The sequence below is a fragment of the Loxodonta africana genome, chromosome 9 (genome assembly GCF_030014295.1).
Source record: "Loxodonta africana isolate mLoxAfr1 chromosome 9, mLoxAfr1.hap2, whole genome shotgun sequence".
NCBI classification, from domain to species: Eukaryota; Metazoa; Chordata; class Mammalia; order Proboscidea; family Elephantidae; genus Loxodonta; species Loxodonta africana.
This window is the reverse complement of record NC_087350.1, coordinates 80270960-80297604: the sequence shown is the minus strand read 5'-3', so window position 1 is coordinate 80297604 and position 26645 is coordinate 80270960. Positions and strand designations below refer to the sequence as shown.

The following is a 26645-nucleotide window of genomic DNA, read 5'->3' as shown; positions in this document are numbered from 1 at the left end:
CTTCGACTGATTAAATTACTCCTCGCAATCGTCGGCTTCATACGGGGGACTGCACAAAGTACTACAGACGTAAGCCCCCGATTCACACTCGCCCGTCCTGACTCCCGAGTGTGCACAGTCACCAGCATCCACAGGCCCGCACACGCCGACGAGAGGCCGACGCGCGCCCGGGCCACACAGACGTCCGCCGCCAGCTCCGCCTGCTCCAGCCGAGGCCCCACCCCTCCCGAGGTGCCGCCTCCACTTCCCGTCCCGCTTCCGTCCGGCTTGGTCTGGGTCAGTGTCCAGCGGCTGCAGCTTGGATGAGGCCAGCGCGGCTCATGAAGGTCTTCGTCACCCGCAGGATCCCCCCGGAGGGCAGGGCCGCGCTCGCACAGGCGGCAGAGTAAGAAGAGCGGGCGCCCCCGCGCCGCTCCGTGCGCCGAGTGTCCCGCGGGGCGCACGGGGTTGGGTGATATCCTGAGAAGGGGCTGCAGAGCCCAGAGTACACCTGTCTGCCCTTGGCGACCCTGGCGGATGCTCTCCCCCAGATCCCAAGCCCCCCTGCGCACAGGGTGACTGAGCGATCTCCAGGCATGCCTTTGGGCCCAGTTATTTTGGGGAGGGGAGGTAGTGCTGCCCCAGGAGCCAGAGAGAACCGGGGCCCTGGCACTTGGGCCTTGGCTGGACTTTGCAACTTGTGCTTGGTTGCGACGGGTTTGGAGTTTTGTGCGGCCCCAGCTCTCTACAGGTCCCGTGCAGTGTCGCTGGGAAGGGGACACTGGAACTCTTCCAGGTCATCGCCCTGGGGACAGGGGAGACCACCTATGACGCAAGATTCAGGCTGTTAATCATTTACCCTCCCAGGTCGCCTGAGGACTGGCTGGAAGAGGGCCAGGGTCCGTGACAGTCGTTGGTCTAGCCCCTTTGGACAGTTGGCAATGGCCTTGGGCGACTCTTAAAATTGAACCTTTCCATGTGCCAGCCTTGCCAGGTGTTTTGTATACATAAACTAATCCTTGCAACACTGTGAAGTCAGTATTATGATTCCCATTTCACAGATGAGAAAACTGAGACTGGGAAGGGTTAAGTATCTTGCCCAAAGTCACACAGCTCCTAAGTGGCACAGCTGGGGGTTTGAACTCAGCTCTGTCTGAGTTTCAGGCGGGGAGAAGTTGGGATCCAATCTCAGAAATTAGTTGTGGGGTGCATGAGATTTATTTCATTCAATGCAAGGGAACTTGCTGAGGACCTGCTAATTACTAAACGGGCGGGGGGAGTGACGGGGAAGGCAGAAATGACAACAACAGTAGAGTAGCTCACATTGCTATTTAGCACTGTGCACCATGTCAAGCAGAGGTGGATGGAAAGTGACCTGTGCCTGGGGCTCAGCCTGCCAGGCAAGAGCTGCATCACGCTGTTGTGGGCATTTCCAGCAGCTGCCCTGTGTCTCACACACGTAGGTATTTAATACATGTTGTCTGGACTGAATTAAATGGCAAGGACTGAGAGGCTGGGTGGCACAGGAAACATATACAGTTCCCATTAGCTGCCATGGAAGCACACCCTAACCCTCCTTCGTGTTGCGTTGTCTTGACCATCTTGTCCAAGTCTGAGAGTTTCCCATGCTTCCTGACTCATGGAACAGGTAGAGGTGCAGTTGGTCAGGGACTCTGTATTAAATTTCCTGGGCTGCTGTAACAGAGTACCACAGATTGGGTGGCTTATAATAACAGAAATTTATTGTCTGACAAATTGGGAGGCTAGGAGTCTGAATTCAGAAGATTGACAGGGTCGTGTTGTCTCCACGGGATCTAAGGGAAGATCCTCTCTTGGCTTTTCTGGCTTCTAGTAGCCCCAGTGTTCTTGGCTTGCAGCTGCAGCATAGCTCCATCTTCACACGGCGTCTTCTCTTTGTCTCTCTGTGTCTCTTCTCTTTCTTAAGGACACCACTCAGATTAGATTACAACCTACTCTACTTCAGTGTGACCTCATGTTAACTGGTAATAGCCTCAAAGAACCTATTTCCAAACAAGGTCATGTTCACAGGTGTCAGGGCTTAGGACTTCAACATATCTTTTTGGGGGGGAGCGCGATTTAACCCATGCAAGAACCTTCCCCCCTCCCTGGCCTTCCCAACAGTTGACTGCCTGCTTGGATGTGCCGTGTCAGGGAGCTTACTACACTGAGCCCTCCGCTTAGTGTTAGCACTTCCTGATCTTGAGTTAAGAGCTGTCCCTTCTAATTTAGCCTCTGCTCTTGGGGTCCCCTCAGGCCTTGTCAGCTCCCTCTGCCCTGTAATAGCCCTTCACTGGCTCTCTCAGGACAGTTCTGAGGCCACTGTCTGTGCTTGACCCCTGACTCCCCTCTGCTAGCCCCAGAGCAAGCAGAAGGCAGTGTCCCCAGCTCTGAGAGGGGAGGCAGGGGATGTGGCTGTAGGGAATCTTGGGGCCTGGGGGCATCTGTGGGGCTCCCCTGCTTCTCCTGAGTGGCCTTTCCTTTGCCTTCAGCTGTGAGGTGGAGCAATGGGATTCAGACGAACCCATCCCTGATGAGGAGCTGGAGCGAGGCATTGCCGGGGCAGATGGCCTGCTTTGTCTTCTCTCTGACCGCGTGGACAAGAGGCTCCTGGACGCGGCAGGTATGTTTGCACTGAGCAGGTCTGGGGTAGGATGGGAGGACGTCTTGGCCCTGTGGGCACATCAACCTGCCTTTGCTGGCTCCCCGAGCAGGCCTGCAGGACCCTCTCTGGGTTCTAAGGTCACTTGCAGAGATACTATGCCTGAGGGGGCAGTTGTTTGCACCCCCACCTAGCACACACAGTGCCCTCTCCCCTGGCTGTGGATCCCTGGAGGGAGGCCTTACGAGGACAAAGACCATGGTGTGGAGGCAGTGGGTGTTGGGGAGTGCACCCAAGGCCCTCGGCCAGCCCTGCCAGGGCCTTGCTTTGTGACATGTAGCAATGAGGGAGGGCCCAGCTCAGTGCCAAGCACCAGCAAGCACCAGGGTAATGTCACAAAGCAGGCAGGGTAATGTCACTCCTTGAGATTTGTCATTGTGACAGTTTGAGGAAAGGTTCAGAATTACAGGCTACTGGATGGGGAGGGGCCCTTGTGAGTCAGGGCCAAGCCAAGCCTGGCACCTGCACCTCAACCTTGGCCTGGCAGCTTTCTGTCTGCCTGACTGGATGAGAGGATTAGGCCCCACCTGCCTTCCTGGTGTTCTGTGAGGTGTCCTGGGGAGGCCCCAGGTTGTGGCCCAAGGAGACCTGAGGCCTCACTGGGCAGACAGTCTAGTGGGTAAGAGCAGAAGCTTTGGTGTCAGAGCCTCAGGGGCCACATGGTATCCTGTGACCTGGGCAGGTCCCGTAATGTCTTTGAGCCAGTGTCCATATGTGACAAAGGGATTATTCTGAGTTTTAAACGAGGAGCAGAGATGCCAGTCTTCTCTCTTATTCTAAGAAAATAAGAATAAGCTGGTGTCCCCGCCATAGAGGAGGGCTTTGAATTCCACAAGGGAAGATATAAAGGGTGCTTTTTTCTGCACAACAGGAGCCAATCTCAAAGTCATCAGCACACTGTCCGTGGGCGTTGACCACTTGGCTTTGGATGAAATCAAGAAGCGGTAAATGCAGCTTGGGCTTTGGAAGGGCCTGAAGGGAGGGGTGGCTGGCAGAGAGGAGGAGGAGCTGAGTATTTATTTTCACTTCATACCCCTCAGCCATTCAGTGAGAACGTGAGGTAGCTGATGATAAAATACGCCCACAGGGGCACAGGTCAGTTAAACTCAAGAAGTTGGAATTAGTGGGTAACATCTGTCCAGTTTATCACCCTTTCGCATTCAGTATCTTCTGATCCCCACAACCCCTTAGGAGAAAAGGCAAGTATTCTTGTTTCCCTGTACAGATGAAGAGATTCAGAAAAGTCAAGTAGTTCACTTGCCTTTGAACCCTGATCTTTCATCTTCATATCCTCCCCAAAGGGGAAGATGATCAAAGTGGGAGTAAGGGATGAACATTCCTGAGGCTCATTTATAGCTCTGAGCTTCCTGGCAGGCAGACCAAAGAGGGAGCAAAGTAGCATTATGGGACTGCTTTCCATAATGGAAAGGTAGAAAGTGGTGAAGGTGCTTGCAGTTGGTGTTACCAGATGTTTGATTCGTAGAGGGATCCGCGTTGGCTACACCCCGGATGTCCTGACAGATACCACTGCCGAACTTGCGGTCTCCCTGCTGCTCACCACTTGCCGCCGGCTGCCGGAGGCCATCGCGGAAGTGAAGAAGTGAGTGAACGCCTGGTGGGAAAGTCGGTTCTGCTCAGTAGCTGGTTCTTGAGCTACTGAGTCCCTGGGCACAGACCATCTAGCATATGTGGGTAATGGTGGTGGGGTAGGGAGGACAGACTCAGCCAAAATACTAAAGCAAAAGGCAGAACTGAAATAAACAAGGCATGAGAGAAGAGGACAAAGGAGGGGTGGGTAATTCTGTCTGGTTGGGAGGAGGTGTGGATCAGGGAAGGCTTCATGGAAGAAGTAGCAGTTGGGCATCCTTTTTGAGTGCTGAGAGGTATAGGCCTCTTGTCCGTGATCCAAAATCTCTGAAAGGTGTTCCATAAATCTTTTGGTAGCAAAACCTGACCGAAACTACGTGAGGCTGTTTGTGGTCCTTGTTTATTGCATTCAGTGTGGCTAGCCATACGTTTTGCTGCAGAAACACTGATGTGCCTGATGCAAGGTGTGGCCCAGACCCTGCAGAGGGTGTTATATAGAATACAGCATAGGGACCATACTGCCTTCTAAGATGCGAAAAATTCTGAAATCTGGTCCAAGGGTTTCAGGTAAGGGATTTAGGTCTGTGTATTAAGAGCTGGGAAAGGTATCCCCGGGGCAAGGAACGGCTTGAGTGGAGGCTGGGAGACGAGCACACATGAGGGACATGGGCTCCGGGGTGGGGGTGTGCAGGAGCCGTGTGTCCTGCTGACCCTCCTGTCACCTTTATTGAAGGTGCTCAAGACAGGCTGTGTTCTCCTGTCCCCCAGGGCCACAGGTGCTGGGCCTTGTGGCTTTACTATCTGTGTGAGATCACTGGTTCTAGAATCCCAAATCGCAAGCTTGCAACCTGCTATAACCCACTCCGCCCTGGCTGTGTGACCTCAGCAGGTCACTCTTTCTGGTCTCAGTTTCCCCATCTGCAGAATGGGATGGGAGCCTCCAGGGTCCCTTCCAGCCCTTGAATTCTGGCTTTAAAGGAGGAGTCATTCCCTGTGCATCTTCACAGTGCTGAGTAACTGTGGGTATGGTATACCTCATCCCCATTCTTACTATACCAGGGGTGTGGGGTCTGTGCGTTTGCACTAGACTCCTGTCTTCGCCAGAGGCCGGGGCCTCTCACAACCCACTCACTCCCTGCAGCGGTGGCTGGACCACATGGAAGCCCCTGTGGATGTGTGGCTACGGCCTCACCCAGAGCACTGTGGGCATCATCGGCCTGGGCCGCATAGGTGAGTTGCCCACCATGGGCTCCCATGGTTAGATGCTGAAAATCCTCTTTTGTAAAGGGTTTCCTTAGCTGGATATTGTCAAGGCACCTTGCATGCTGTAGGGAAATCTCGAAGGAGAAAACTCAATTTCATAAAACACAGGTCAGAAGGAACGTCAGGATTTCCTTAAGAACCCACTAGGTGATAAAAGGACATTGTAAGAGCCAGGATTCTGAATGATTACAGCTGCGTAAAAACACATGAAAGCTACAAACACTGGGGCCTTTAGGAATCCTATACTGAGGGAAGTCCTCACCACCCCCACACCAGGTCTGGATTCCAGAAGGCATTTCATCTGTGGAGCCGTAACTCAGGGACAGGCAGGCCTAGTGGGCAGGGTTTGCTGGGGTTCTGCTGATGAAGCAGAGCTGTTTTTCTTCCGGGGCCCCTGTTGGAAAAGCCTGACAGAAGGGCTTGAGCTCACCCAAGCAGTTCTTGGTGGCTTTCTGGCATCCTGCCTGGGTACAGGGTTCGGTGAGGGATAGAGAGTGTGGGTAACCTGTCTGGCCAGCCAGCGGCCCTACCTTTCACACTAGAGAGCTGGTCAGAGGAACCTAGCAGATTTGGGGAATGTTCTGTCTGAAAATACACCTGCCCAAACCTTGGCCAGGGGAGGCCTGGCTCAGCAGCAGCACCTGTGCAAAGGTCTTGCAGGTCTTGGGCAAGTTGGCAGTGTGGCAATGCCACTAAGAAGTCAAATGGGCTCTGGGGCTGCATTAACAGAAGCAGAGGGTCCAGAAGGAGGGAGGGACTGCTTTGCCAAACCACTTCGGGAGTGCCAGGTCCAGTTCTCAGAGGTTAATAAATGGTCCTCAAGGCAGGCAGGACCATGTGGGTACAGCATCAGCCAGTCAAAGCCACAGGGGAGCTGTGATGCTGCCTCGAGATCTCCGAAGGACTGCCCTGTGGCCCCCGAGGGTATGGTGGGGCTAGCTGAGACAGCTCCCAGCTCCATCCATGTAAGACAGCACCAGTACGTCAGGACTGTATTGGTCTGACCCCGAGGGGCACCCTGTCCCTGGAGGTGCTGGGTGCTGCCTCTGCTCCCTGAGGGTGTGAGGGACAAGCCATGGACTCTCACTCCTTGTGTCCCAGGCCAGGCTGTTGCTCGGCGTCTGAAACCATTTGGCGTCCAGAGATTTCTCTACACAGGACGGCAGCCCAGGCCTCGGGAAGCAGAGGAATTCCAGGCAGAGTTTGGTAAGTAAAACCTTGATTTCCACAGGAGCCCCCTCTGTGCTCTGTTGGGAGGTTCTCCCTGTCTTCTTCAATGGCACCATTTGCAGGCAGAGTGTCAGAGCTCAGATGTATTCAGGGCCTACTGTGTCCCTTAGGCATTATCTTGTCTACCTGCCCTGAACACAGAGGCCCGCTCAGGGAGGCAGGGACTTACCCCAGGTCACACAGCAAATTCTGTCTGTGCAGTAGTGCACTCGGGGTCTCTTTTAGAGTTCCTTGTCACCATTGCCATGTGTGGGCAAAGTAGCAGACATGGTGATGGATGCAAGGAGGAACTGGGAACTGGGGACTTTAACTCAGAGTTTCTTAATAAAGTGGTGAGTGTTATCCCCAGCCTTTGTGTGAATTAGAAAAAGGTGTCCCTTTGTCCTGGCGGATACAGCCCCCTAGCAGGGTATACAGCTTGGCGAGCAGAGGGCAGGCTGGATTTTAGCTGTTCCTTACCCCCTTGGCATACCCAGCTCTGAAGGTGGTGATAGCCACAGTGGCCCAAATCCCACTTTGTGACTTTGAATAAGTTCCTTCCCCTCACTGGTCTCAATTTCCCCATCTGATAGAGCAAGGGGCTGGCGGAACGGTCTGATGTACCAGGATTCCATGAATGGCTGTAAAGTTTGTACAGCCATCAGAGTTGTCCAAGTGGAGACAAGGCCTTCAGGAACCATCTTGGGAGTTTCCATTATGTGAGGAGGAGGAGAGGGTCTGGTGTCGCACTATCTCACTGCCCCTAACCTGAGAATCAGTGTCTGATAGAGTCCTGTCCTTCACCAGTGTCTGTCTCCCAGCTGGCCACTGAGTCTGATTTCATCGTGGTAGCCTGCTCCTTAACGCCTGCGACCAAGGAGCTCTGCAACAAGGACTTCTTCCAGAAGATGAAAAAAACAGCTGTGTTTGTCAACATCAGCAGGTACCTAGGGTTGCCTGACATCCTCGAAAAGGGCTGTCCTGCTGCTGTAATCTGCAGTTTTTCTTCCCTATGGGTTGTTGATGAGATCTCAGGCAGAGCTTGCTGGTCTCCATGAAATAACCAACCACCCAACACAGAAATATGGTAAATACAGTCCCCGGGTTATGAAATTGACTTATGTACAACCTGTTGTTACAAGCCAACCCCCGTATAAAGCCTATTGTATTAAAAATTGGAGGTACGTGCAATGGTTCGTAATAACAAACAGGCATTACTTTGAGATGCACATCAAAACATTATTGTTATTTATTATTACTGTATTATTATGTTAAAGATGTTTTAGTGTATCTGGAAGCGTTTAATTTTTTTATGCATAGAAAGGTACACTATATACCGTATATTAAAACAAATGTTTGACTAACGTTAGATATAAACCATACCTAACTGTTCCAATTCATGTATAAATTCAACTTAAAGACAGATTTAGGAACGGAACTTCTTCATAACCTGAGGACTGCCTGTAAAGGCCACACAAAAAATACCATAAAACTAACCTTAATATTTACCCATAAAATTACCTTTTCTGGAGTTTTGTAGGTTTTTTTTCCCCCTTTGTACAGGTTTGAGTTACTATCAAGTGTCCTTTCTTTTTAACCTGAAGGACTGTCCTTAGCATTTCTTGTAAGGCAGATCTCAGTAATGAGCTCTCAGCTTTTGTTTATCTGGCAATGTCTTAACTTCACTCTCGTTTTTGAAGAACAGTTTTGCCAGATGTAGAATTCTTAGTTGATAGTTCTTTTCTTTCAGCACTTTAAATATGTCATACCACTGCCCTTTGGCCTCCATGGTTACTGTGGGGAAATTGTTATTTAATCTTACTGAGGATCCCTTGTAGGTGACAATTTGCTTTTCTCTTGCTGCTTTTAAGATTCTGTCTTTATTTTTGGTTTTCAAGAGTTTGATTATAATGTGTCTTGGTGTCACTCTCTTTGGGTTTATCCTGCTTGGGGTTTGTTGAACTGGTTGAATGTGTAAATTCAGGTCTTTCATCAAATTTGGGAAGTTTTGGCCACTATTTGTTCAAATATTCTTTCTGCCTCTTTCTCTCTGTCTTCTCCTTCTGGGGCTCCTACAATGCAGGTATTTATTCACTTGATGGTGTCCCAAAAGTCCCTTAGGATTCTGTTCTTTTTTTTTTCTTTTTGCTCCCCAGACTCCATAATTTCAGTTGCCCTATCTTTAAGTTTGCTGATTCTTTCTACCTGCTCAAATCTGCTGTTGAACCCCTCCAGTGAATTTTTCATCTGTTAACTACTTTTCAGTATTTCTGTTAGGTTTCTCTTGTAAAATTTCCGTCTCTTCTTGTTTTGTTCATGTATCATTTCCATTTAATTCTTCGTGTTTTCTTTTAGCTGTTTGAGAATATTTAATATTCTTGTTTTAAAGTCTTTGTCTATTAAGTCCATTATCTGGGCTTCCATGGGAACAGGTTCTGTCACTTAATTTTGTTCTTTTGAATGGGCTATCCTTTCTGTTTCTTTGTATGCTTTGTGATTTTTTTTTTGCTGAAACTAAGACATTTGAATATTATAATGTGGTAATTCTGGAAATCAGATTCTTCCCCTTCCCCAGGGTGTGCTGTTTTGCTTTTGTTTTGTCTTCTAAATTATCGAAGGCTGTACTCATCCATTTGTTTAGAGACTTTACCTAACTTTTTCTGCAAAGATTGGCTTCTCATACGTGTATGGATACTGAGGACTCTGTTTCTTAGCTTATGTTCAGCTAGTGTTTTGACAAAGATTTCCTTGAACACTGCGGTGGGGGGAGGGGGGTGTTGTCAAAACAAACAAAAAACCTTCTGTGCCAGGGTCCTCCTTCAGCACTGAGCCAGGCTTGCACTGAGCTATGGATCAACCTGAGGTGAAATCATAGGGTCTTGTCAGATAATATCTGAGCATGTGTTCTGTCCTGGGCATGTGTGTGGCTTTCTCATTTCTCAATTCTCCCGTATACACAGTGTTTTTTATTTATTTATTTTTTAATAGAGACTAAGGTTTATTAGTGGTTACCAGGGGCGGGAGGGAGACACAGTGCTTTTGAAAGCTTTAACTTCCAAAAGAAATTCTCTACTGGCCTCTCCTTCCAGCATTTAGGGGCCTATCATAAGCATTAATGGTACTCTTTAGCCCCAGACAGCTATAGTCACAGCCCTAGGTTGCTGCCCACTGCCCCTAAGCCCTGCATGAGCTCCCAGACAGGCCAAACTGAGACAGATGCCTTGTTTCAGTCCTTCGGGCAGCCCCCAGACAGGTTAGAACAGACAGACATAATGGTTTTTTAATACAGTCTACTGTATTCTGTCTAGAGCTAGGCCAGGCTCCCGCTCTGTGGATGCGCTCTGATACTGCTTTAAGATGACCGTGCCGAGCCAGGGATGGATTGGGACACCAAACCAAACCCAGTGCCGTCGAGTTGATTCCAACGCATAGTGACCCTACAGGGCAAAGTAGAACTGCCCCATAGAATTTCCAAGGAGCACCTGGTGGGTTCGAACTGCCAACCCCTTGGTTAGCAGCCGTAGCACTTAACCACTACACCACCAGGGTTTCTGGATTGGAACACAGGCAGGTAGAAAACGAAATCTTTCCTACCATTTATGTTGCCTTTTTCTTGATTCAGCATTTGCTTTATTAGCTTCCAGAGTTCTGATACTGTTGAGTTTTCCAGTTTCTACCTGTTTATATGTGTTTTGTTGCTTACACCACCGTCTTACTACAGACTCTCTCACATACCTTTTTGATACTGGATTCTTTCCAGTGTATATAATTGATGCCTTATTCTAAGGAAAATGTGCAGAAGGAAAACATGAGCATTTTCTCAAATTTAGGCTTCTGCAAATTAGGAAAAAAAACAAAGACCATGGCCAAATTAGGAAAGGCTATTATGTCTTCAGCCTGCCTTACTCAGTTTAGGTACCAGTGGGTTGGCTCAAGCCCCTGACAGGCCCAGAGCCAAGAAGGGACACTTACAGTCACCTAGCTATGTAAAGGCTAAATGTTATATAAAGAACACACAAACAAAAATGTGTTCTAGAGAAATAATGACATTACTGCTTTAAAAGTTAGTACCTTCCAGTAGAAAAATTCGTATTATGTGGGTTGTTCTGCCCTAAAAGTGGCCTGGGGGAAGGGTGTTTTGGGGCACCCACATCACCACTGTCATTCCAGGGGAGATGTGGTAAACCAGGACGACCTGTACCAGGCCTTGGCTGGTGGTCATATTGCAGCTGCTGGACTAGATGTGACCACCCCAGAACCACTGCCTACAAACCATCCTCTCCTCACCCTGAAGAACTGTGGTAAGAACTGCACCTTTCAAATAAAAGTCATCTTCTCCTCTCTAGGACCACAGTATTTACAGGTGGTCTGGAGATGTTGGGTGTGAAACCATCATAAGCAGTGCTAACATAAAGGACCGCACTGAAACACCCTAAGTGTTTGTGTCCTTAATGACACTGGTATATAACGTAGGAGAGAGGCCTCCCAAGTACGCTTAACTCTTTATCCATAACGGAGCTGAATGTGGGGGTAAATAGATTTGTTTAAAAAAAAAAAAAAAGTGGGCTGACTGGGTACCTATGGACATAGTCATGGGTAAAATTGGTTACTATGAATTGCTATTATCAGTTTAAGTGTGAGAAGTTTCAAGTGTAATTACCATACCAACATGTATAACTTGTGCATTAAGCTATTTTCTCTCAGCTCCAAACCACATCCTTCTGTATTCTGCTGTGTGATGCTGGGGCTGGGACTCTGCAAACCACTTTCTGCTTGGCTGCTGGCCCTGCTCAGCTGTCAGCGGAGGGCACTGGAGGCCGACTGGAAGGCTGGAGGAAGCAAGACTTGTCTTCGTGCCTTCCTGTTGGTTGTGTCTGGGAGTAGCACCCAGAGCAATGCTTCACCTAGCAGTAGCAGTTCCTGCTTGTAGTGGCTGGTAAACCCAATTTGCAGTTTTCCCAACACTTGCTTAAGCAGCCTCATGGTGCCCCCCTCACAGGCACGAGCAACAACCAGTCAATGCCTCCACCACAGAGGTCTGAGCGTCAGCTCCAAAGGAACCTTTCCTTCGGTTGTCTAGGTTTTAGTAATTCAGTTCTGATCCCCTAGCATTAACTATTTGAACTTGTCCAAAATAAATTAAGCCTTTGTTCTCCTAGCCCTAGGGGATGCTGCCTACAGTTGCTACCTCTGTGGTAGCGCAATGTTCTCAAACTTCCGTGTGCATCAGACCAGGACACTGATAAAACACAGGCTGCTGGTCCCCAGCCCAGGTTTCTAACTCAGTAGGTTTTGAGGTGGGGCCTGAGAACGTACGTTTCTAGCACATTACTGGATGACGCTGATGCTGCTGGTCCTGGAACCACACTTTGAGAACCACTGCTTTGTTGTTCTTTTTTGCCTCTCCAGTTACCTTTAGTTAACAACTGTATACCTAGTTCACAATTCTTAAATTCTCTCTGGTGTGGTTTCCATCTCCAGACTAATACTTAACTGTAAGACTGCTAAGGACTTAGATTGTCTGGGCATTATTTACCAGGGCTTCAAACTGATTTGAACTGGTTCAGTAATGGCCAACAAAGCAAAACTGGAACAGACTCGAATTTTTTCAATTTGGGTGATCTGGAATGATAACAGGAATGGGGAAAATTACAGGTCAAATCTCTGGGGGAGACTTGGAAGAGACGTAATGAGTCCTTTCAGGAGCTTATGTGTGAAACTGGATTATTGGCAGGACTGTGGAGAGTGACACACATTCCAAGTGGCACGTCAGCCACCATCTTTGAGTGGGTCTGTTCTGGTTTTACTTCCTCAGCCATGAGCCAGGAAGAACCAGTTCGAAGCCCTATTGGAATAGAAACTCAGAGAAGGTCCTTAGCTACCTTCCCCACAGTGAATGCTCCTATTGTTTCAGGCCTTGGAAACTCTACCATCCCCACCCCCCATCCCAGCCTGAAAGGAACATTGGCTGTGATGTCAGGGCTGTTGCCCACAGCTAGCTGAGAAAGCTGTCCCCATCCCCCCCAGGCCTAAGAGTTCAGCTCAGTGCCTCTGGTACTGCTTCCAAAAAATGGTTCCTTGGGGACAGGTGACCTCACTTGCTCTGCAGTGAGCCAGAGGGAGCTGTGCTGTGCAACATTTCATCTTGTGGTTACTTCTGTAGATCAGAAATGCCACAGCCCTGTAGCATCACTTTCAGGAGCACAGAGGGGATGATCAGTGTTAAAACTCTGAAGCTTAGTCATCACCTAGATTCACCATCTATTAATTGAAGGGCTGGGGCTAGACAGGCTCCAAGACCCCTCCCTTCTAGCCCTGACATTCTTGTATTTGTGAAACATTACCTCTCGCCACACTTGTGTCTGGGTTTCAATAGTCTAGAATCCCTTTCCTTTGTTACTCTAACCCTCAGCCCCAGGTAGTGCTTAGTGACAGTAGGCAAGAACGCAAATCAAGGAATGTTGAGGCAGGTTCTCTTTATTCTTCTTACTGGCAAACCCAAGCCATGAAAGAGTTTAAGGCTCTTGTAACACCCGTCTTACCTCTTCTTTGTCTCTCCTTCCAGTGATTCTGCCCCACATTGGCAGTGCCACCTACAGAACCCGCAACATTATGTCCTTGTTGGCAGCTAACAACTTGCTGGCTGGCCTGAGAGGGGAACCAATGCCCAAGGAGCTCAAGCTGTAACCAGACAGGAGAGACAGAGGGCCAGGAGGCAAACGATGCCCCACTATGGTCAGATGTGCCCAGGCTTGATTTGGACCCACAGGACGGGAGCTGGGGAAAAACGTCTGATCGGTACTGATTCTGTGGAGGGAAGACTGGTCCTGATGGATATGCATGCCACTTTTGTAGTGGGAAGCAGCTGAGCCAAAAGCATGTAATTTCATTATTAAATAATTCTCTGAGAGACTGTCTCGGCCTGGAACTGGGAAGCTAACAAAAAGAATATCTGCTTACCTTTTCTCAATCGGGGCATTAGGTGACTGCCTTGCATTTTAACTATTAGAACGTGTCCAAACCACCCTATCCCTCATCCTCTCTGCCCAAATCCCTTCATTTGTCTCTCACTGAAGATGGGACAACCTCAGCCCAGCTGCAACCCTGGCACTTAAATCTGATACCTAGACCAGCAGACAAATTAAAGAGCACACACAGCAAAGGAGAGTTAAGTGGAAGAAGGAGAACTAGGTGAGGTCACAATACTCTGTTATCTTTTTGTCAAAAATAATTGGAGATACGTGGGTTTCTTAGTTTTTATTTTAAAATTCATTTCAGCATCTACACACTTTGTTCCCTTTGTCCACTTCTTCCTCCATCCCCACTCCCCAGATGGATAATCTTTTTCTAATCACCACCTCCCTAAGGCCAGTCTGCCAGCATTGCCATTGCCAAAGCCCTGCTCCATGCCCAAGACATTAGGCTCCAGCTTCCCCAACAGCCAGGCCAAACTGACAGTGGAGTTTTCAAACCTGAGAGGCAGGTACAGAGAGCAGCAGAAAACACAAGATTAAGCCAGCCCTCTAGGATGAAAACTGGGTGTGCTGACAATGCAACCTTACACATGTGCACAGCTCAAAGGCAAAAAGAGTGCAGAGAAGGCAGGGGGAATCAATCAGTTCACAGCATTAGAGTATTTTCTAGGAGGTTTGGTTAAGGAAATAAGTACTGGTCAAAGTGGGGCCAGCTATTTCCCTTTTGGGTTCAATCTTAACAGCCTAAGCAAAGAAAAAGAAGACATATTTAGATAGAGGCATGAATATGACAATCTTTTTATTTCAAAATTTTGACCAGCATAGCACCACTGACATGGATGCCCTGATAGAACTTTATGATTTGATCACCACAAAAGAGTCTACATGATTATGCCAGGCTATAAGTAAGGCTAACCAATCAAAATTCAGTTATCCAATACCAGTTATAATTCAGGTACAAACCATGGATCATAGGAACCCTGCGACTGGTTTTCCAGTGAACCTTTGAATTATGTTTTAAGAGCTACAGCATGTACCAGGGTACTAGCTGCAAGCTTGCTTCTCACATGTAGAAACTGACTAAGAGGTAGATGAGCGATTCCAGGTTCCATCTAGCAGTGGACAGGCAGGGCTCCAGCAGCTCTGTGAGAGAGACCCCCAAAGCAAAGTCCACTTAAGCTCAGGCTAAGATGAGGGGCAGGCTCTGACACCTCCTCATGAGGATGAAGGGAAGGAGGGTCGCCCTCTGTTCTTTCTGATGTCACAGGTTCCTCTCCCTGGGCCCAAGCAGGACCTCTCTTATTCTCCATGTTGACCCATCTGTCTCCAAGATGAAGCACCTCACAAAACACTGGTCCCCACCATTTTAGATGTAGCCCGCTCACATCAAGTCAGGACATGATTACTAACAATTAGCCACACACGGAACTGAGTTTCACAGGTGATCCCGTATCCTCCACAGGCCTCTTGCCCATGTCTGCTTGAAAGGAGAGGAATCACGGAGGCTTCCCTTTTGGTTTTCCTCCCTGGAAAGCAGTTCTTAGGGGAAGCCAGGCCCCACTATGAGCATTATGGGTTTATCCACAGACACGTGTAACTGCATATGCTACAGTTGGAGGAGAGGGCACACACTAAGTTTTGTTTTAGGCTACACATACACATCTAGCTTCTAAACACACCAACTGAAGGGTTTCTCTGAATTATGCACAATGGTTTGGTGTCTCTACAAAGGCTGTATAAAGAAAAAAGAAAATGAACTCACGTTCGTGCATGAATCAAACTATGACTCCATAAGTCTACTGAGCTGCACTAAACTATGCTGTTCCCCTGGAAGTGCAGGAGCCAGGCTCAGCCCAGAATGGGGGCCACCAACAGCTCTGATGGCAGTCTCGGGACAGGAAGATGTGGCTGGGGAAGGGAGGCCGCGGGGCCCAGAGAGGACCTGGGCAATGACCCAATGCCACTTCTAACAGTCTTGGATGCTACTTGGTGACTTCTATGCCATGGGCTGTCAGCCCTCTTCCAGAGCTAAAAATATTCATGAACACTGCTACGTTTAGATTTCAAATAAATTTAAACATTCAGTATTGGACTGGGGAAGCAACAACTACAAAAGTTTAGGATCTATATTTTTAAATCAAAGCATATGTCAGTAATAAAACCCAGGGCAAAGCGGGGTTAGCACTGTTAAAACCAAAAAACCAAACCCGTTGCCGTCGAGTCGATTCCGACTCATAGTGACCCTATATAGGACAGGGCAGAACTGCCCCACCGAGTTTCCAAGGAGCGCCTGGTGGATTCAAACTGCCAACTTTCTGGTTAGCAGTGGTAGCACAACCACTATGCCACCAGGGTTTCCACTTTTTGGTTAGTTTATAACTAAAACAGTGTCTGGGAAAGATGCCATATGGGGCGTGGGAGTGTGAAGAGAAGAAGCAGAGAACGGGCTGGTCCTTGGCTGAGATGTGTCAGATGGGACTGGCCCCAACATGTAGCTGGAGCAAAGGGTAAGTGTGCCATGAAAGATCCCACAAAACATGACTCCACGTCATCAGAACAAAGACAAACACTTTTTTTTCTGACTTCCAAACATGGAACTTAACGTCTGTCTTACAGGTTGTTAAAATACTGCTACAACAGCACTTACAGAAACGATACCTTACTTGTCACTCCCTCAAAGTACGTACTCCACTTACAGCTTTGTTTTTAAATCCAGGAGAATTGTTAAAACATCTGTCCAACAGCGATGTATTCAAAAGTATATACACCTTATAGTCCAAGAGAATGCTCACTCTGGACCCAGTGTCAGCACCATAAAAGTGCAGTGTCTGTGACTGCAAATCAGACAAAAATAAAAAATACAGTACTTTCTGAGGCCTAGACTAGCTCATGATACAATTTAAAGCATTTGTGGCAGACAGGCATGTCCTCAAGGGCTTTCCTTTTAGACAGGCGTGAAGTTGCCACTGGTTACACATAAGTGTGTTTTGCATCACTGTACAGGTATACAATATTCCTATCAGAGGGTATAGCAAATTTAATTAAATGCTTCACAGAGTTTTACAAAAATTGCTAAAAAAAATTTTTTGCACTTCGATTTTAATTTGTAAATGTGCCACTTTTAACAACATCAATTTCAAACTATTTTATGACTGCATTAGTCAATCCTAAGCAAGAACCTGGTTTCAGGGATTGCATCCCTTTACCAAGTCCTGTACTTAACTTGGAAATGTAGCAACACAGGCGCTACGTTTATTAGTCTCCACATACCAGTTGTCGAAATTTGCAAGAGACACTGCAGCCCGGAGCTCAAACCCTACGGCATTAACCATCTACCAACAGAGATTTTAGTTGCAGTCCTACCACTGGCATCAGCACTGTCTCAAGATGACAGGGTTAGAGCAAAGTGCTCGGGAGACTGCTGCTCTGCCAGCGGAGGCAGGTTGTCTTAGAATGCTTATACAGGTGGCTGGACTGGCTAAACCTCTTGCCACACTTTAAGCAGGCGTAGGGTTTTTCACCTGTGTGAACGCGGATATGCTTCTTGCAATCTGTCAAGGTCAGAAAAGTCTTGCAGCAGATTTTGCAGGCATACTTGCGAGCACCCTCTACAACCAAGACATTGTGCTCTGATAAGGCCTTCTTGCACTTGGACAGGACGTCAGCAGAGGCCCTGGTCAACTGTGGAGGGCCAGGCTGGGAAGGGCGGCCATTTTCAAATGAGGACGTGGCCCCATTCATCATTAACTGGGAACTGGCAGAGTTTTCAGGGATCTGTGAGCTCCTGACGGAAGTTACAACTGGCATTTTCGGAGCTATGCGGCGGTAATATGGAAAGTTACTGGCTCCTCCTCTTGGGGAGCCCATCATTACCCTGGAGAAGGAGGAGTGGAGGCCCAAACCAGACCTCGAAAAATCCATCCCAAACTGTTCTCCCCCTTGGTAGCCTGAAGTCTGCACGCACGGCAGACCCATCACTTCCTGCATAGGTCTAACAAAATGCGAGTCTGTAGGCTCACTAAATGGGTTCTCTACATGAGAGCCAGGGGCCGAGGAGGGCCCGCCTGCAGGCCCAGCCTCTGGACTCAACAAATAAGAGGCATCACCCTCCAGCCTGCAGTCGCTAGTGGTGTTTGGGATGTTATCATCATTGTTCTGGTTTGTGCTAAAGTTACCGCCTCTGCCCTTGTTAAGAAAATTTGAAATGCTGAAAGTAGACTTATGTTCTAGGTTATTTGTGACTTCCAATATATGGATGTCACCTACCCTGTCAGTGCTAGACTGGGGATCTGAAAAACTTCGATCACTGCTTTCAGGGCTGAGGTCTATCTTAGCACTGACCACAACTCCTTCCACTTCCACAGACTCACTGCCTTCTGCTTGTGAGGTCACATCGCTCACTTCATCCTGAGGCTCGGGAGAGCTCAGGGGCTCCGATTTCACCACCACTCTCATGTGCTCCTTCTCACCAAGGCTGACCTCAGGATTTTCACACTGGAAATCACTTTTCTCAGCTGCAGCTTCCTGCTCAAAACTAGTCTCCACCTGAGTTGCCCGAGAGGCCATGGACAACTGTGCCATGTTGCCAGCACTGTTGTCGGACTGGCTAGGCACCTGGGCATCTTCCTGAGCACCAAAAGATGGGTCAAACATGATGGTATTGTCTTCCTGGCTGTCGGTCATGCCGTCGGCCTTAGGGTTATCCACAATTTTCAGAGAATCTGGTGAAAAGAACTCCTCCCGAGAATGAACCCCCGATGGTCCATTTTCTGGGGTAACGTCTGAAATGGCAGACTCATCCATGGAGGGTCGAAGGCGCTGTCGGGCTCGCTCCTCTGCAGACTGCTTGCGCTTATGAAGGCGTCTCATGGGGAAGGGCGTCCGCTGGTCCAGGGTACTGCACATCGAGGAGCTCAGAGGTGCCGGCTGCTCCTCGCCGCTCTGGCTGGAATGGAGGGCCGAGCTCACGATGCTGAGTCCCAGCTGCTGTAGCATGAAGGAGCGCTGCATGCGGGCACTCTGCTCCTGAACGCGCTCGCTGGGGGGAGACATGGGCAGCGTCCTTGTCGTTAGGTAATGTTTACATGCCTTAACAACAGAGTTCAGATGCAGGTGAGAGGCTGCCAATAAGACATCCATAACATTGCTCTCCCCCAGCATGAGGGTGGAGGTATACATCATGTCAATCAGTGCGGCAAAGGCCTCCGCTGTCACCACCTCGCTATCCAGCTGGATCATGTTCATGGTCTGATCTCCCTCTGCCACTGAGAACAGGGCTCGGAAATGCGTGCTGCATGCTGCCAGCACAGAGCGGTGGGCTTTAAAATGTCTATTCCCCACTACAATGACGCAATCACAGAGCTGGCCATGAAGTCTCTGGTAGTTCAGTTGCTGAAAGATCTGTTCAAAGTGTCCAGGAAAATCCATGATCCTATAGGGGCAAAAAAAAAAGGTGTTAAGACTTAGACGAGCCTAAGTCAGAGTCAGAGCACAATGGTGAAATGAAAGAGTGACAGGGATGGCCAAGCTTGGACCTTTTAAAGCTTGTAGCATTTCTGGTGACGGTCACATAGACTAAGAACCCATCAAATAAGGAGCACATGCCAACTCGGCCACCAACTCAAGAAGCATGCACGTGTGTAGGATCAGCTACTGACTGTTTACAGGCACCCTCTTAACACCTGGGACCAAGTTAGAGCAGATCAGTGAGTAGGTGATTGTCTATCTACCCGACAGAACTTTGTAGGCTCTGCGTTCCCAGGTAACAATGAATAAGCTCCAGGATATTCAAAATAGAATCTTTTATTAACCTTAAGTAAGAGAAAATAGCAAATCAATATTATATGGGGAGATTTTCAGTTACAGATAGTAGATTGCACACATGCATTTAATTTTACTATCTATTAAATAGTAAAATGTTGTTGTTTTAAAAGTATAAACCAACAAAAGAAAAACGAGAGGGAAAGGAGATACCAATAACATTTTGAAAGCTGGTGAGCACATGAACAAATGATAAACGACTTGGAATACCCAAAAAAGTTAAATTCTAAACTGGCAATGAACAAAACAACCTGATTTATATATAAGCCTGCACAAACCCAAAGGCTCAGGAACTGGTGGCCAATGTGCCAGTGGAAGCAGGGTGAAGATAAGGCTAAGACACAAGAACTAGTATTGAAAGTCAGCTCACAGTTAAGAGCAGTGTACTGAAAACCTCATGGATGCTCTGTGTCCGCAGCTGGGGTTTGTCACTGTGTAGTGATCTAGCTAGGCTATATGGTTGAGGGACCACAATTATCAGTAAAACTTCAGGTCTTTTTTCTTGGGCTAGTCAGAGTTCCCAGAAAACTCTTCTAATTTCTGAAAAAAACTAGTTGACTATTTGACTCTGAAAAATTTGAGTGAACAAAGGAGATAAGTCAAAGAGTAGAAACACTCCTCCATAACCCATTGCCGTCAGTCAGTGCTGACTCATTATGACCCTACAGGACAGAGAAGAACTGCCTCACGGGGCTTCCAAGGTTGTATATCTTTACAGAAGCAGACTGCCACAATCTTTCTCCCGTGGAATGGCTGGTGGGTTCAAACTGCTAACTTTCGGTTAGCAGCTTGGCACTTAATCCTGCACCACCAGGGCTCCTTGGAAACATTCCATGGGTTCCTCAGTTGCCCAACAGTTAAACAAAATTAGTATGTCCATATAATGAAATACTATTCGGTAATAAAAGGGAACGCCATATTGATACATGCTCCAGTATGGATGGATCTCAAAATCACGAACAACTGTCATGTTGCCAGCGCTGCTGTCATTGTATTAAGTCCCTTTATATGAAATGTCCAGCAAAGGTAAATCTGTATCAACGGAAAGTAGACTAGTGGTCATCAGGGCTGGGGTGGAAACGGGGAGTGAATGCAAATGGGCACCAGGGTTTTTTTGGAGTGACAGAAATATTCTAAAATTGGATTGTGGTAATGGTTGCACAACTTGTAAGTTAACTAAAAACCTCTGAATTGACACTTAAAACAAGGAATTTTATGGTCTATACATTATACCTCAATAAAAAAAAATGGGGAAAGAAAAATGAGATGAACAAGCTCCAAAACCATTTTTTCGGAGCCCATTTTGAACTGTACGGCTTCTACAAAACTAAACAGACTGCTTAGAGTATTACATATTATCTTTGATGATATCAAGGAATTATTGCTGGTTTTTCCTTAGATGTGATAATGGTATTGTGGATATATATATATTTTAAGTATTTTTTGATGAGATAACATTGAAATATGTACAGATCAAATTACCTGATGTCTGGGATTTGCTTCAAACATTTATGATTTTTTTTTATACTTTCATTACAAGTTAAAATTTACTGTAAGACATATAATGATACTGGTGAGGAGTGTGCTTCTTAGCTCAAGTAGACACATTAGACCATGTGGGCAGCTCCTGTCTGGAGGCGAGATGAGAAGGCAGAGGGAGACGGGCTGGTTGAGTGGACAGGGGGAATACAGGGTGGAGAGGAGGAATGTGCTGTCACATTGGGGGAGAACTAGGTCACATAACAATGTGGGTGTAAGTTTTTGTATGAGAAACTGACTTGAATTGTAAACTTTCACCTAGAGTACAATAAAAAAAAAAGTTAAAATTTAAAAAGAAAAAAAAGGCGGGGGGCCACAATGGCCTAAAGGGTGTATCACTTTCTAATGCTGAGTCTGTAACCAGTAAACATCTGTACATTTTCACCTCCTAGACTCATTAGAAACATGAGCTTGCTTATTATTCTCTCCTAAGAAACTGCTACACTTCCTAGGAACCGTGTGACTGCCCATTCAGTTTCTGTCTCCTTGACTAGAGCTCAGTGACAGACTCTGATTATGTGGTTAGAAAATAAGGTCTGTAACGCCAAGTGGCACTCTTCCATGCCCTCTGCACAGACTCTGTAGAAGCTGAAGGAGCCACGGAGTTAAAAACCCTGCTGTACCCTATCCAGAGAATGACCTGTGGCCTTTTGGGGTAGGGGTTAGGCAGAAACTGATTTCTATGCCCTGATACAAACAAATGAGCATATTGCATATCTAATGTGCCTGGCACTAGACATAAAATTATCAACAAGACAGATCAAATCCCTCCCTTCAGGGGGAATGAACTAATGAACATGCAACTATAACAAAGAATTGTAAGTGCTACAACAGAGAAGTACAACATGCTACAGGAGACAAAGAAGTGGCACCTGCCCTGGTAGGGAGTGTGGAAGGCCTCCTGAGGGAAGAAATCTCCAGAACAGTAATTATGTGAGAAAAATTAGTTTACTTTTTTTTTGTTTAAATGTCAGTTATCTTGAGTGTAAGAAGAAACCACAATCCTTTCCCACAAAAGGTCACTCACTAAAATGTCAAACTCTTAATGTCTAATTCCCACTTTCTAAGGCAAAAATGAGAAAGAGATCATGATCCCAGGAGCACCATTTTGAGGTGCCCAGAGACCTCGGAGAAGAGGCTACTGAGATAGCTAAACATGATCTCAACAATGACAGAGGTTTAAATAATATTCAAAGACAAGAAAACAGTCTGTGCAATTTTTTAACTTCCCATCAGTCTAGGAATCTTCAGGCCTACACTACATCTTCCATCATAGTCCTGAGAGCAACCAAAATTCTCCAGGCTCTTCTCAAATCGCTTTAGATATGCCTGGAGCTTCCTGAGAGCAACCAAAATTCTCCAGGCTCTTCTCAAGTCGCTTTAGATATGCCTGGAGCTTCCTGCAAGGCTGTTACCAGGCCATCTTCAGGGCAGTATGGAGGCTAAGGATTCCTTCTCTCTTAAGGAGCTCTGGAAGTTACTGAAGTAACAGAATGACATTGGAGATTATCAAAACCTGCAGAAATACCTGTCCTCTCAGTTAATAATTGCATGCAATTATTTGGAGATATTCCAAACTAATTTCTCCTTAATGGCATTTTCCTTTCATCTCAATGTCATTTAATCATTCAATTTATGATCATTTGGATTGGAGATGGCAATCAAACCCACTAATATGCAAGCTGGTAAATCTTAGCAGGAAAACTGTCCAGTAAGATTATTCAACTGACCCTCTTCAACATCAAGAGTGTCAGTACAGCACCTCGTATAAGTCAGAGACCTTAACCGAATACGATACAGCCAATCACTGAGTTAAAGGATACTAGGAACCTCACCAAGCCTTCAGGATGGTGGGAAAGCTACTCTAGAGCCAGAAATAATGTCTAACTACACTGAAAGTGAAGAGGACTTGAAGCACTTACTGCTAAAGAACGAATACCACAGCCTTTAGTATGGACTACACCTCAACATAAAGAAAACAAAAATCCTCACAACTGGACCAATAAGCAACATCATAATAACTGGAGAAAAGACTGAAGCTGTCAAGGATTTCATTTTACTTGGATCCACAATCAACACCCATGGGAAGTAGCAGTCTAATCAAACAACACGTTGCACTGGGTTAATCTGCTGCACAAGAACTCTTTAAAGTGTTAAAAAGCAAAGATGTCACTTTAAGGACTAAGGTGTACTGACCCAAGCCATGTTGTTTTCAATTGCCTCATAAGCATGTGAAAGCTGGACAATGAATAAGTAAGACTGAAGAATTGATGCCTTTGAATTAGGTGTTGGAGAAAAGTATTGAATACACCATGGACTGCCAGAAGAAGGAACGAATCTGCCTTGGAAGAAGTACAGCCAGAATGCTCATTAGAAGCAAGGATTGCAAGACTTTGTCTCACATACTTTGGATGTATTATCAGGAGGGACCAGTCCCTGGAGAAGGACGTCATGCTTGGTAAAGTAGAAAGTCAGCAAAAAAGAGGAAGACCCTCAGTGAGATGGACTGACACAGTGGCTGCAACAGTGGGCTCAAAAATAACAATGATTGTGAGGATGGTGCAGGACCAGGCAGTGTTTCATTCTGTTGCACACAGGATTGCAATGAGTTGGAACCAACTCAACGGCACCTAACAACCAAGAAACACCGTGGGACTGTTCTAGAGAAATCATTACCCCCACTGCCACCTCTACCACTCGATGCTTTGCATGGATCCTGCACTACATTAGCTACTCAGAAGAGTCACGTATCTCTGCCATTTTATCTTCTGGACTAACACTAACAGAACCTTCTGCAATGATGAAAATGTTCTGTATCTATGCTGTCCACTAGTCATATGTGGCACTGAGCACTTGAATTGTGCTAATGCAACTGAGGAGCTGAATTTTTAAATTTAAATTTTAGCTAATTTAAATAGCCACATGCAGCCAGTGGCTACCTTATTGGTCAGAGCAGTTCTAGAAGCTTAATAGCTTCCCACATGGCTCATATCTCACCTCTGCACTGTAACTGTAAGAGAATGTGGATTCTGCCTTGAGAAGGTGGGACTCACAATTTTCAAGGTATCCAAATATAAAGGGCAGAGGTGTTCAAAAGATTCTGGGGAGTTGCAAATGACAAATGTCCTCTAAGCATCTGCCTGACAATTAGGGCCCCTCTACATGCATGAAACATGCAGGTGGCTTTAGAAATCCGTAGATGTACTGGGTAAGAGGTAATCAGACTGGAATCGAAAGGAAGATGCAAAACAGAAGGACAGAAGAGTTGATGTTACAAGGTAGAGGTATGCAGGCAGTTCAGATATCTTCAATTCGCATTTGCTAAGTCCTGACTACTCTGCCATGGGCTGTTCTAAGGAACTAGAAAAAAAAAGTAAATTAAAAATAGACATTTTAAATATTTATCTTAAAATTAAACAATTACATGTTAATGTAGCAAGATTTTTGTGAAAAATAAGTTTTCAAAAAAATTAGTTGGAAAAGTGGTATTGTTTCACATTTCCCATTAATAGAGCACAGCTGGATTTTCATATTTGCTTCTGCATTCAGCCTACTGTGGTATCACACATCACATGAGTGATCCCTAGAAAACTCCACTGTACACTCACAAGGGAATGAGAGTGAAAAAAGCAAGTGAAAACTTAGAAAATAGTTTTGATCTCAAAGACCCTTTGAAGAAGTCTTGGGGACCTCTAAGGGTATGAGAACTGTGCCAGATAGTTTGTGTTGGTTAAGTTTGATGATCTAATGACTATACTGGGAGGATGGAGGAATGGGGAGTACGCGCTGAAATGCAGAGAGGAAAATTTGGCAGAATTACAAGGAGAAATTAACAAAATTCTTATCTCCAATCGACGGCAATGGGTTTTTAATGGGTTAACCAAGGAGAAGTCAATAGTGCCTACACTGAAAAATCAAGAAGCAGCTTCAAGTATGTTATTTAATATATATATGTAAACACCAAAAGAATTAGCTGAGTTGAAAGTCTTGTGGGAAAGAAGATGAGGAGTAGGGAGACCAGGGTCTGGTGTTTACCTTAACAAACCTTGTAGAACTATTTGATTTTTTAAATATGTGTACTTAGCAAACTACATATACCTTGGGTAAAAAAAAAAATTTTTTTAATTCAAAAAAGAAACTAAACAGACCACAACTATGTATGTACACACACATACACACAATTAGAAAAAGTTGTCCAAGAATTATTCCTCCAAAAAGTATTAGTAACAAACAGTTTTAAAGGAAATATCTATCAAGCGTTATGAAAAAGATACCCAATGAAAAAGATAATTCCTATATTATTTAAACCATTCTTAAAAAGCTTCTTATGACGTAACACTGAATGGTTATTGTATCACATGTTAGGCAATGCAATTAAACACGGCAAATACTGACCAATCTTTCTGCATGGATGTGTAAGAACGCTTCATGTGTAGTGAAGGGCAATTACTGTGATTACACTAACTTTTAAGAAAAGCTATTAATAAAGTTATTAACACATGCACAACTCAATTAAGGTAAAGTGGAGCCATGAGTTAAACCAAATAAGAAATGCAGCTGACAACCTAGTATTTTTATATATTTTAGCTATCCCAAATTGCTAAAAGTCAATATTCCAAGCCCAAATTAGAAATAGTGCATTACTACGATACCCAAAAGTGATTCCAAAAAGGGCAGAAGCTGCCGAGCAAGGGTGTGATTTTTCGGTAAAATCCCAGCGTTAGCTGATTGATCTAGCAGGGGAGCTCTGGAGCATTTAAATCATGTCCCTGACTTTGAGCTGCCTCAAGGAAAGGGCACTGGTCTTTAAAAGCCCCGTACCAGTCAGTCAACATCTAAGAGCCTCCCCAGAAGGATGTAAACTACCAGGCACTCTCTGAGCCCACTCACAAAGTAATACCAGTCACCCCAAGGAGTCTTCGAAAGAGTCACAGATGCAAGCCATTAGAAGCAAAAGCACACAGAAGTTGCAGAATGGGTGCAGAGAACCAGTAAAAGGGATCAAGGGCATCTGGTCAGACACCCAACAGTCTTTACATATTCGGTGATGCTAAAGTGAGTGACATATAACCACATGGATAAACAGACCCTACTGTCTGTTAGCAAAAGATATTTTTGTGTACAGTATATGTTGCATTCCCAATCCACCACTCCTGTCCTTAATATATTATTAAGGCAATGGAAAATCTCGATTCCTTTCTTTGATTCTAAGATGCCATTTAGCATTAAGAGGTCCCATCACCGTAAAAGTTGGTAAACTCTGTTTTAACAAAAGTCATTGACAAAATAACCATGGCAGACTTTCTCAACTGAGCTTTCTGGCATAACCGAAGAAATCCAATTAGTTTAAGTATTAAAATAAAGCTAGCTGTAGTTGCAATACTCTGTCAGTCAGGGCTTTGTAGTTACAATCAAGAGAACCCAACTCTAGCTTATTTGAGCAAAAGGTAATTAATTACAAGGATATCTGAAGGCTCAACACTTTGGGGGCTGAAGAATCAGGCTTGAAAATGGACAGCAACCAGAGGTGGTATGAAGGGCTAGGAAGGAAGACCCATAGTCAGTGGCACAGCAGGAGAGTCTCCTTGGGGTGC

General features: G+C 46.2%; 2 protein-coding genes across 6 annotated transcripts in view; one reads left to right on the top strand and one right to left on the bottom strand.

Moving 5' to 3' along the window:
* The first annotated feature begins 239 nt into the window (after window positions 1-239).
* Window positions 240-13628, top strand: GRHPR (glyoxylate and hydroxypyruvate reductase). 5 transcript variants are annotated; one of them, XM_010587818.3, is made up of 9 exons: window positions 240-385; window positions 2490-2620; window positions 3531-3603; window positions 4143-4259; window positions 5331-5476; window positions 6611-6715; window positions 7526-7661; window positions 10889-11019; window positions 13284-13628. In XM_010587818.3, the coding sequence occupies exons 1-9, from the start codon at window positions 303-305 to the stop codon at window positions 13403-13405; spliced, it is 1044 nt and encodes a 347-aa protein (XP_010586120.2). In that variant the 5' UTR covers window positions 240-302; the 3' UTR covers window positions 13406-13628. The 5 variants fall into 5 exon arrangements, with proteins under 5 accessions (XP_010586120.2, XP_003407905.2, XP_064147791.1 ...); XM_003407857.3 differs by having other exon boundaries at window positions 245-385; window positions 5388-5476; XM_064291721.1 differs by lacking the exon at window positions 240-385 and adding an exon at window positions 426-1438 and having other exon boundaries at window positions 5334-5476.
* Window positions 13622-26645, bottom strand: part of ZBTB5 (zinc finger and BTB domain containing 5) — a 26286-nt gene continuing 13262 nt past the window's right edge. The window contains exon 2 of the mRNA XM_003407856.4: window positions 13622-19123. Coding sequence (XP_003407904.1) covers window positions 17089-19119 — 2031 coding nt within the window. The 5' untranslated portion in view covers window positions 19120-19123 and the 3' untranslated portion in view covers window positions 13622-17088. The remainder of the gene's footprint in view (window positions 19124-26645) is intronic.